Consider the following 11,255-nt stretch of genomic DNA (forward strand, 5'->3'; position numbering starts at 1 on the left):
TAAATGAAAAACCTGACTTGCCGGAACTCCCAGGTTGGTAATTGGGGAGTAGGAATCGGCATCTTTCTTGAGAAATTCACTTCTGTGATATTTCGACTTTCAAAAGATAAATTAAGGACATTAAGTTGTACTTGATTCATCTTTCCTACAAGTGATTAAAGGAAAACAAGGTGATGAAACCCGTGTTTGTAAAATGACACACAAAACTAATTTTCCGGAAAAACCATTTTGATTAAAACAAACTTAAGTGTTTTGAAATCATAATGGGAAAATAGTTTGTTGTCAGGGGGAGTTCTGATTGTTTATGCCAGGTGGATAGAGAATTGAAGTGATTCTCATCATGTTGTCAAATTTGTACAGTTTGTTTCAAATTTTCCCAGAAAATCAAAATTGAAACATATTTTGATTTTAGGGGGAGTAAATTTAAAAAAAAATTAGAAAATTTGAAAAAGTCAAAAACATTGAAAAATTGTAAAAATGAGTTTTTGTTGCATAAAAGAGGAAATGATAGTACATCAGTGGTCTATCACAACACGCTAAAGATATGTAATGTTTAAATGTGATAAACAATCTTACTGCAGATGTGTCGTTAGATTTTTGCACACTTAGTAAATTGAAATGAGATATAAACCTAAATTCAAACTTGCTTAATTCGTGGGTAACTATTCTTGGATATATGGGTAACCCCCGAAATCTTGTTTGAAAGGTCCCTCTTTCTGAGATACTAGGTCTTTATACTCAGTGATATCTGGGGTATTATTCCGGGACTTCTGCTGTATGGAAATACTGACCTAGTCCCCGAATAATACTTTCTGCAAAATGCTTTGAAATATAAGCGCAGCCCTCAGCAAGTTGATAAAACAATAAAATTGATAGTCACTGCTGTTGTAACAAAAGATCCTCTAAAGGGGACCCACCAAAAGTCGAAGCCGTCATCTCTCTGCGTATACAGAAGTATCGACCTGAGCTTTCACGGCCCTCGCAATTTACCCCTTTACAGATATCATCTGTGGTATACTCACCTGTAAGACTGAACATTGGGATCTGGATACGGGAGTATATTCAAGTGGAGTGATACACATTTAAGTTCAAGTTTCTAAAACATTAATATCGTATCTCGAATCAATTGAAATTTGTGTGAAAATTTAAAGTGGATCAATATACTGACAATCTAGGTAAATTGTTTAAAACTTAAAACGATTAAAAGCTAAACGGTGTTGGTGATATGTCTCAAAAACTGATATGATCCTCTTGCACAAACTCATAAAAATATGTTTCTACATATTTCATTTCTGCATTTAATTTCTGCTATTGCATTTATGTTTCATAAAATCCAAAAAGATTTTCGACAACTGATGGTGAAAAGCTGATATTCAAAATCTCAAAGGCTAAACAAGATGAACAGTTGGATTGGTTAATTGGTTTGAAATGTTGAATTAGAATTTGAAATGTTTCAAATTTTGTTAAATTTTAAATGTGAAAGATTCTCAAATGTTTAGTTGATTCAGTTAGTTGAATCACAATATTGTTTGTTCTTATTAGTGTTTGAGATTTGTGTAGGTGTTTGAGCTGAACAGAGAAAAAGCCAAGATATAATTTCAAAGGTGATAACGAATTCCAGACAGCGATCCCAGCTCGATGATAGGGGGAGTCTGACGAGAGTTAGATCCAGAGAAAGATCCAGGTACATGATTCCAGGAAGAAGTTCCTGAAGAAGACATGATTCCAGGAAGAGGTCCTGAAGAAGACCGATCGAGATTGAAGAGTGTCATGTTTGAAGACTCTCACTGAAGATTCCGTCAACATTCAAGGGGGAGCCTGTTGGTGCAGTTGTCTGTCGACTACATCCTCGTTCGAGTCTTAGTTAAAGAAAGACAAGTCGCTACGAGTTTCACTACGGATTGACTGCGGCAATATCCAAGGGGGAGATTGTTAGTGCACGAATGTCTATCGCCTTCGTCAATCCGAGCAGTAGCAAGAAACCGAAGAAATCTAGACTTGAAGATGTTCCTAATTAGAATTAGTAAGGTGGCGTTTTGGTAATTAATGAGAATTCTCATTAATTCCAAGGCCTATAAATAGGAACTTTAGAATTAAAGTTTAAGGATTTTGGAAGACTTTTCTCCATTTTAGAGATCTTGGTGATTCAAGTTTAGAGAGAGAAAGTCTAGAGAGAGAAAGTCTTTGTATACGTGATTCTTGTACCGAACTTGTCATATCTTTCAATAGATTCACGTTTCTAGTACGTTATTGTGTGTTCGGTCACGCACGTTCACGGATTCCGCACGTCGAACGTTCGTTACGCAATCGAACGGCGTCAAAACCGGTCCTACACTTTACACTTGAAACACGTTACTTTCGACTTATCAAATCCCAACTTCTGATCCGGACCTGATAAACTGTTTCTTCCCGTGATTTCCATGAACCTTTGAGCACAACGAACTAGACTTGCCATACCCCATTTAATGTCAATCAGTTCAAGTTCCTCGGGGTCTATTTGATCATAGTCCTCCTTTGTCATGTCCGGATTTCCAATTTTCCCCGCAACTAGACCTTCATATGCCTCGAGAACGGAAGCGAGTAGTGCAATATGTTGCTTCACAGCAGTCTCCGTTATCTCGTTTCCATTTTTGATGTTCACTGTGATATTACACTGTACTCCAGAAATATACGCCTGATGATTAGATCCGATAGAGCTTTGAGGCGAAGACTGTTCCTGAACTTTGACATTCGGCTCAAAATTCGCGAAAGGTGTAGAACTGCTTGATTGATGAGAACTTGATGCAGCATTTGAAGTGTTATCAGCACTGAATCCTGTATGTATCTTTGGACTTTGAAGATTTGCAACTGAAGGACTACCTTTGTAATATAAAGATACATCTTGTTGCATACTAGCAGAATTCATCTTCTTTATCTTCAACAACTCAAGCTCGTGAGCTTCGATCTTTTCAATAAACACACTCAGATTGTAATTCACAAAATCAGAACTGTTTTTCAGCATCATAAGATAAGTTCCCCACTCGTCATATGGAAGTGCATCACAAAGTTTATCAATCCATTCTTCATTTGTTTTTTCAATTTCTAATCTTCTCATTTCAACTACAAGGTGATAATATCTTTCGATTAACTGTTACGTTGACTCTCCTTTGATCCCAAACAGAAAAGAGTAGAAAACAGATGAAGATACTTTGCAGATACTTTAACTATTTGCTTCTCATTCAATTTCACGTGAAAATCCGACAGAGTAACAGTACACCACAGACCTGGCCGTTTCAAATGAGAAGCACACTTGCCTATATATAGGCATGACCCTTCCGTTTGAAGTTAACACAAACAACTTCAAACGGTCACCATTCATACCCTTCCATTTGAAAGTGATACAACACATTTCAAACGAAACCCCTAGAAAAACATCAAAACTTTACATTTCAGACCCCTAAACTATACAAACTTGACATAATTAGACCCTAGACTTAAGACATAGGCTTTAGACATAATGCACTAACAAACTCCCCCTTGGATGGAGCCGTAGTCTTCAGTCTTGGTCTTCGGGTCTTCAAACAGCTCTATACGTCTCTTCCCTTGGCTTTGGCTTCCTGCTCAGCGCAACCCTTATTCTTTCATTCTCTTTCTTCCTCGCTTTCTCTTCTTCAGCTTGCATCTTCACAAACGTACCTTTCTTTTCTTCAAGCTTTTGACGTTCACGCTTAGCTTTTCTTTTCACCTTCTCGTCAAGTGACCACCAAGATGATTTCCATTTACTTTCAGAATTGATGCCTTTCTGAAAGCAAAGGGATACTACACGTTGAAACTGTTGCGCTTGATCTCTATCTGCTGGTTGATAGTGAATCTTGCTGATGAAAAGACATTCTATATCCTTTGCCGAGCAATTTACCAGCCACATTGGATCATAAACATGAATTTCTCGAATCTCCCCACCAGCTCTATAAGTAATGATTGCTTCGGTTGAAATACAACTATAAACCCAACCAATGAAGCCTTTATAGAAATCTTGTTTCATCTGAGGCATTGGAATTGTCTTCATTGTTCTCGGAGGCTTGACATTAAGGATAGTCTCTGTAACACCAGTCTCTGGATCTACCCTCTGCACACGCTTTGGATTATGTGGCTTCCATTTACGAAATTCTTTCAAAGATTCATACTTGATGTAGCCCTACATAGCCATATCATTCTTTCGAACTGGGTAATCCAAACATCTAACCTTCGGTAGTTCATCTACATCCCACCAAGGTAATGACATGATGTCATATAAACGTTGAAAGTATTGAACTCCGCACTCTCTTCTGATCGCATACGCATTCACCTGTGGTAAATAACCCCAACTGATAATGTCGCCGAGAGACACACTTCTATCACGCTGATAATACTTCAAAGGTCATTTAAACTTTCTCTCGTGACTCTTTTTGAACCATTTCGATCTATCTTCCTTTTCCATTTCCTTTTGAGTGCTCTCGAAGTTCTTTTCTTTCACTGCCTCAGTCACCTTTTGCCTTAATTCTTCTCTATTTTCCTCAGCAAAGAACTCCATAAGTGTAGGAAACATAGAAGTATCTTCAACTACCTCTTCATCATCCGTCCAGTCTTCAATCTCAACTCGATCATACTTATCAGCCTCTTCAACATACTTATACGTGTATTCAGGCTGTTGATTGATATCAAAAGACTCCAACTCTTCTTCAAAATCAAACTTGATCTCCGGATTCACATCTTGCAACATTTCTCTATAAACATTTAAACTCAAGAATAACTTTTCAGAATGCTCAACGATCTAAGACTTACTAGACTCCCCCTTTCCACTTGCTTCCCCTGATTCTTCATTTACTGAAGCATTCATCAGATCATCAACCTTTTTCTCAGTGGAAGCTTCTGTAACTTTTAAACCTGTACCACCTGCAGCATCGTCATCATCATCATCTTTACCAGATCCATGACTACTTGCAGAGAATACCTTTTCATCCTCTTCATCTTCCTCTTCATCCTCCTCTTCATCCCCCTCTTCATCATCTTCATCATCACTGTTACCCATCAACTCTTCTAGATGTGTTTCCTCCTCAAACATAACAGATATTGCAGAGATAGGCTCGGGATTATCAACCACCATAGAAGGTACTATTGATCTTTCAGTCACAGCTGAGCTTCCTTCAACTCCCTTACCTTTATCTTTCATTTGTCTTTCAATCTCGGCTTGACGTTCAGCTCTAAGCTCTTCGACTTGCAGCTCTTCAAACTTTTGATCTACCGATGTTCCGAGCATGCTTTCGACAACTTTGTTTAGCATATAGAACTCGTGATCTCTTAATGCTTTGGCTGCTTCAAATTCTTTGTTCTTCAACTTAAAGTATTCATTCTGTTCATCACGTCTAGCTTTCTCTTCCTCAAGTTCATCAACTTTAACCTTCAAGATATCAATCTCAGATTGATCAGCATCAATCTTTTTCACCAACTCTTGATTTCATTTTCTAACTTCTTCACACGCATCTAAAGAAGTCTTTCTCTATCAGAAACTTTCTTATTTTCAGCTGCCAGCCTTTTGTTTTCAGCAACAACTTCTTCAACTCTCTTTTCAACATTTCTGACTTGTGAAGTGTTGGCAAAATCAAAGTCTCCAACATCTAAAAGATTATCCTGTGGAGTATAAAGACCTCTGCTAGACAAACCAGGTTGCACTTGGGTGAGTGAAGGTGTTTGAAATATATCTTGTGAGGTAACAAGAGGTTGTTGTGGTAGTGTTTGATGAATAGATGATGGTTGTCTTGGAGGTGTTGGTTGTTTAGGTGGTGAGGATTGTTGTGGTGGAGTAGGTTGTCGTGGTGCTGATTGGATAGGTGACGGTGGTGGTGTTTGTTCATGTGGTGGTGTAGGTGGTTTCTTGGTTTATTTCTTCTTTTTTAGCACAATCTTTGGTACTTTGATCTTTGGAGTAGCTTTGACAATCTTTGGAGAAACTACTTTCTTTCGAACTCCAACTTTCTTTCTAACTCTTGGAGAAGATTGCGATCCTGAGACATGCTCTGGAGAAGGCACATAAACATCATCGTCGTCCTTTTCCTGTCTCTTTGTCTTTCGTAACAGCTTCTCTTTTTCAATCTCTTCTTGAATTCTTTTTCGACTTTCAATATCTTCAATACCACCATCTGAAGAACTTGATGAACTTGTTGTACTTCTATCTACATCGTCACCCTCAATATCATCAACAACTTTTTCTTTCTCTTTCTGTGCTTCAACATCTACAACTTGTTCAACATTAACAACAACTTCTGGCCCTGTTTCCAAGACATCTGTATCAAATAACACATCAACGTTGAATGGATCATCTGTTGTAGCTGCCACTTGTTCTTTCTCTACAGTAACCACTGGATTATCTTCTTCCGGTTCATCAACCAAAGACATTGTTGTAGCTTTCTTTTGCTTCTTTCTTGGTTATGAAGAAGATCCTTCAACTTGTTTAACAGTAGGAGTGGCTTTTCTGGTCTTCTTCTTTTGTTCCTTCAAGAACCATTCACTTCTTTTTGATATGAAATTTTTAAGAATTTTCATCTCTTCAGCATAACCCTTCTCTTTTCTTTCTTCTTCGTTTCTCCAATGTTCATGATTTTCAGGATCAGGATCCTGATAATTACTATCTTTAATAGCTCCAAATAGTTCAGCAGATTTTGTTGGCTCTGGATGTTTTGGATGATATCTGGCTAAAGATCTAATAGAATCATTATCCATATGCGATAACACCAACAGATCATTTTCTTCATCTCTATTCAAATTAGGATATGCATGATCCAACATCATCTGCACAAATCTTGGATATAACCAAGTCTTCCTGTCCGAAACTATTTCATCAACCATGTAATGGAAAACAATATGAGAGAAGTTATATTTTTTTGTTCAATACAAGAGCTACAACCATGTTCATTAAAGAGTCACGCATTATATCAAATCCTCCTTTCTGGTGACTCATTGCTATCAACACAGAATGAATAAGAAACTTGTATGGCTTTGTGAATTTTGACTTCAAATAACTTGCACTGTTTAAGTCACCAGCATATCCCATTCTTAGCATACAGCCCTTAACCATCTTTTCTGGCAATTTTGTTGGCGAATTCTCTTCATCCGGGAACTCAATTACTTCTCGAACAACTGCTTCTGAAATGACAATTTGTTTCTTTTCCTCATTTATCTTAACAAATGAGTTGATTGTTTTGTTTTGATCATCATAAGATGCATGCTTCCAAAAGCGTTTAATATGAGATCTGAACACTAAACGTTTCTCTGGCAATGCCTTCAGAATTGGCACTCTCCTCATAAATTCCAGAATACTTCTAAATTCTGACAACATCGGATTTTGCTCCTCATCCAAACTACAGCACACATTATGAATAGGATTGAACAATACTGAGGTTGGCTGCAAAAACACAATCATACAACACATTTAGACACAATTATAACAAATTCCAGCATATAGACATCAAATCATACACAATCTTGTAAAATTCAATTCAAACGGACACTAGTAAGAAAACAAACATTTCTCAAATGAATAACTCTCAAACAGATCACTTTCAAACGAGCTACTCTCCAACTAATCATTCTCAAACGGACAGTATTCAAACGGACCACTTTCAAACTGAATCCCTCAAACGAGCTACTTTCAAACGGGTATCCCTCAAACGGACATCTCTCAAACGGTTATACCTCAAACGGACATTTCTCAAACGAGTATCCCTCAAACGGACATCTCTCAAATGGGTATCCCTCAAACGGTCACTATCCTGTCGTTTGAAATACTGTTCAAACCCTAAAACACTCTCTAAGATCAAATCAAACAAATTCATGGTAAGGATCTGTTTTCCGTTTAAATCCGAGTACACTGATATAAATTTCAACAGTTAAAACCCTCTAAAACATCCTAAATCTACATTTCAAACTACCTGCAAACTCGACAGTGTTAAATAAATCAAATCTAGACAATCAATCTGTCACATAATGAACTGAAATCAAATCCAACACTACCCTATTGATCAGATAATATTTTGACACAAAAATAAGCCCTAGATCTATGATATGAGTATCAGTACATCGCCGACTATGAAATTAAGCAAAATAAGATGAAAATTGTTCAGAATCTTACCTTCACCATGTTTAGAGTTGAACTAGCCAACTAAAAACACAAGATCTTGGTGAAATTTGGGCATAATGTCGACAGAAATTGGATGCTTTGGGTGATCGTTTGAAATCGCCTAGAAAGTTTGAAACGAAGTGAAGAGATAATGATCTCTTCAAACGGAACCATGAGCTATTTAAAGCTTTGGCCATTCCGTTTGAAATTTCAAACGGTCACAGCTTTTCAAACGGCATGATTAAGTTTTCAAACGGTCATGCCCTTTTCAAACTTTATGGTTATTTCAAACGGTCACACATTTTCAAACTTTATGGACAAGTTTCAAACGGTCATGTATTTGATATTTCAAAAAAATTTCATTTCTTGCAATTTTCTGATTAAACACTGTCACACCCAGCTGACCAAGTCCAAGTCAATGACCTTGGTCAACTGTTTGACCCACCAAGTCCAAATTAATGGCCTTGGATGATCAGATTTATGAAGTTTTCTGACGTTTCATTCTAAAAAAACAGTTCAAATGAATGAACTTTTGAACATTTCAAACTTTCAAACACATTTTAACTTTCAAACAATATACCAATCACTGTATAGCAATCTCCAGCTTACCCATCCCACATCAAAACACTGACATGTTCTGCACTTAGGCTTTGAACTTCCAATTCCCAACATCGGTTGTCGAAAAATAAAATGAGAAAAGAAAATCTTTTTGGATTTAACTGGATAAACAGAAACTATATACACACAATATTTTTTGTGAGTGTGTTAGGGGATCATATCAGCTGCCGATCAGACACGAGCACCGTTAAGCTGCTTATTTCATACTAATGCTTTTAAACAATTCACGTAGATTGCTGGTATACTGATCCACTTAAATTCTCACAAAATTTTCAATCTGTTCGGGATACGTGATTAGTGTTTTAAGACTTAACAATCTACATGTGTCCCACCTCAGTATATACTCCCGTATCCGGATCCCAGTAAAAATATCGAACTCTTTCTTGATAAGCGCCTTTTTGCTCTTGATCATAGAAGCATTTCCTTTATACTTCTGTTCTAGCGCTTGCCAGATTGACTGAGAACTTTCGTCATGTTGTAGTAATACGAGGATGTCTTCTTTAATGGCTTGCTGCAAGATGCTCACCATTTTCTTTTCAGCTTTAAAATCTGTCTGTTCAGTATCTGTAAACTTCCAATATTTTTAACCATCCTGAGCCCATCAACTGGAGGTACGTATTTCTTTTCGATCTTCATCCAACACTCGAAATGGTTGGCCTGAACCCAGTTTTTAAACCTTCCGGACCATCCAGAATATTCATCTAAGCTCATCAGTTTGGGTGGCTTTTGCATTGTTCCCAATTCATTTTCTAAGTTGACATTCTGCATGATACTAGCTGGACTTTGAATAGCCGCACCACTTCCCGCAAACATGTTATAAAAATCCGAATGATCCATTTTTTTAAACAAAATAATAGCTTCTTCAAACGAACAGTGTAACTTTCAAACGAGATGGTACTTTCAAACGATCGATTCAAACGGTCATACCACACTTTCAAACGGAAGGCGTGTTTCTTCAAACGGTCTAACTGCTTCAAACTATAGGTTCAAACGGAACCACATTTCAAACGATGGGATAGTTCTTTTCAAACGGAATGCTAATGTTCAAACGGAATGAACACCAATTTCAAACGATGGGACAGGTTCTTCAAACGGAAGGCTAATGTTCAAACGGGATGAACACCAATCTCAAACGATAGAACAGTCTTTCAAACGGACACCACGTATTCGTTCAAACGGAAGGTAGTTTTCAGTCCATTTTTATCACTTTCAGGTTGAATCTAGATCTGATATTCTCAAGGATTGATAAGTACACAATTTTACACACTCTGTCCAAAATTCAGTCCAATTTGTCCGGCCAAAAGTCCTGTAGTCCAGTTCTGTACAGAAACACCTACTGATTCAAGTGTATATACTCACAACTGGCTCTGATACCATATGTAGGATCGATATGACCGAATGAATGAGTCAATTTGAGTAATACACACTATTTGAGTGGCGGAAACACTCAAACAGAGTAGAATCAGATAGAAAAGAGTAGAAAACAGATGAAGATACTTTGCAGATACTTTAACTACTTGCTTCTCATTCAATTTCACGTGAAAATCCGGCAGAGTAACAGTACACCACAGACCTGACCGTTTCAAATGAGAAGCACACTTGCCTATATATAGGCATGACCCTTCCGTTTGAAGTTAACCCAAACAACTTCAAACGGTCACCATTCATACCCTTCCGTTTGAAAGTGATACAACACATTTCAAACGGAACCCCTAGAAAAACATCAAAACTTTACATTTCAGACCCGTAAACTATACAAACTTGACATAATTAGACCCTAGACTTAAGACATAGGCTTTAGACATAATGCACTAACAAACCCTAACCTTCCCGTGATATCCCGATTATCAATGACACCAAGAACGTACGATTTAGACTAGAATCAAAGCATCAATTAACAAGTTACAATCAAACATTCATTCACCATAATAAACATAGCAAACACACCAAGTTTATCATTCTAGAAATAAGAGGAAACACACAAAAGTCATAGTAGAAACCTTCACCTAAGATGATCACCAAAAGTCTAGCCGGACATGGCTTGGTGAATCATCATTCCAACAAAATCAATGTTCATAAGGACCAAAATACAAACCGAAATGTTTAGAATTGTTTCCAACCAAGTAAGAACAGCCAAAATCGCCCCCAAGATGCTCCAAAACCGTCCAATGATGAGATAATGTGAAAAGGCACCAAAAAACTGATTTAATGAAGGCACTTACAATTTTTACGCAGACTCCACCGTAACTTACGGTACCACCGTAAGTTACGGTGGTCTTCAAACATTTACGGTGGCTAGAGACTGAGTTACGGTGGAAAGTTTTGAATATCAGGGCCACCGTAAATTACGGTGGACCCCTGAATGATGGGTTTTGTTTCTTCTTTCATTCCGCGCGTGACCCGTTCATCTCCAATCCTTCCTAAGCTGCGTTTTATCCCCTTTTTAGCTCCCGAACTGCACCTGAAACATGAGCAACCGTAGTCATCTAATTCAAGATAATTACGC

At 37.5% G+C, this 11,255-nt stretch overlaps 1 protein-coding gene across 1 annotated transcript; it reads right to left on the reverse strand.

Annotated features, from left to right (window-relative positions):
• Positions 1 to 4,396: 4,396 nt before the first annotated feature.
• Positions 4,397 to 6,411, reverse strand: LOC110932788 (BAG domain-containing protein Samui-like). The gene is made up of 5 exons (XM_022176043.1): positions 5,971 to 6,411; positions 5,527 to 5,889; positions 5,044 to 5,416; positions 4,801 to 4,935; positions 4,397 to 4,728 (listed from the first exon to the last, which is right to left on the reverse strand). Exons 1-5 carry the CDS (start codon positions 6,409 to 6,411, stop codon positions 4,397 to 4,399), a joined length of 1,644 nt encoding a protein of 547 aa, XP_022031735.1.
• Positions 6,412 to 11,255: the final 4,844 nt, after the last annotated feature.

This window comes from Helianthus annuus, chromosome 6 (assembly GCF_002127325.2).
Source record: "Helianthus annuus cultivar XRQ/B chromosome 6, HanXRQr2.0-SUNRISE, whole genome shotgun sequence".
NCBI lineage: Eukaryota > Viridiplantae > Streptophyta > Magnoliopsida > Asterales > Asteraceae > Helianthus > Helianthus annuus.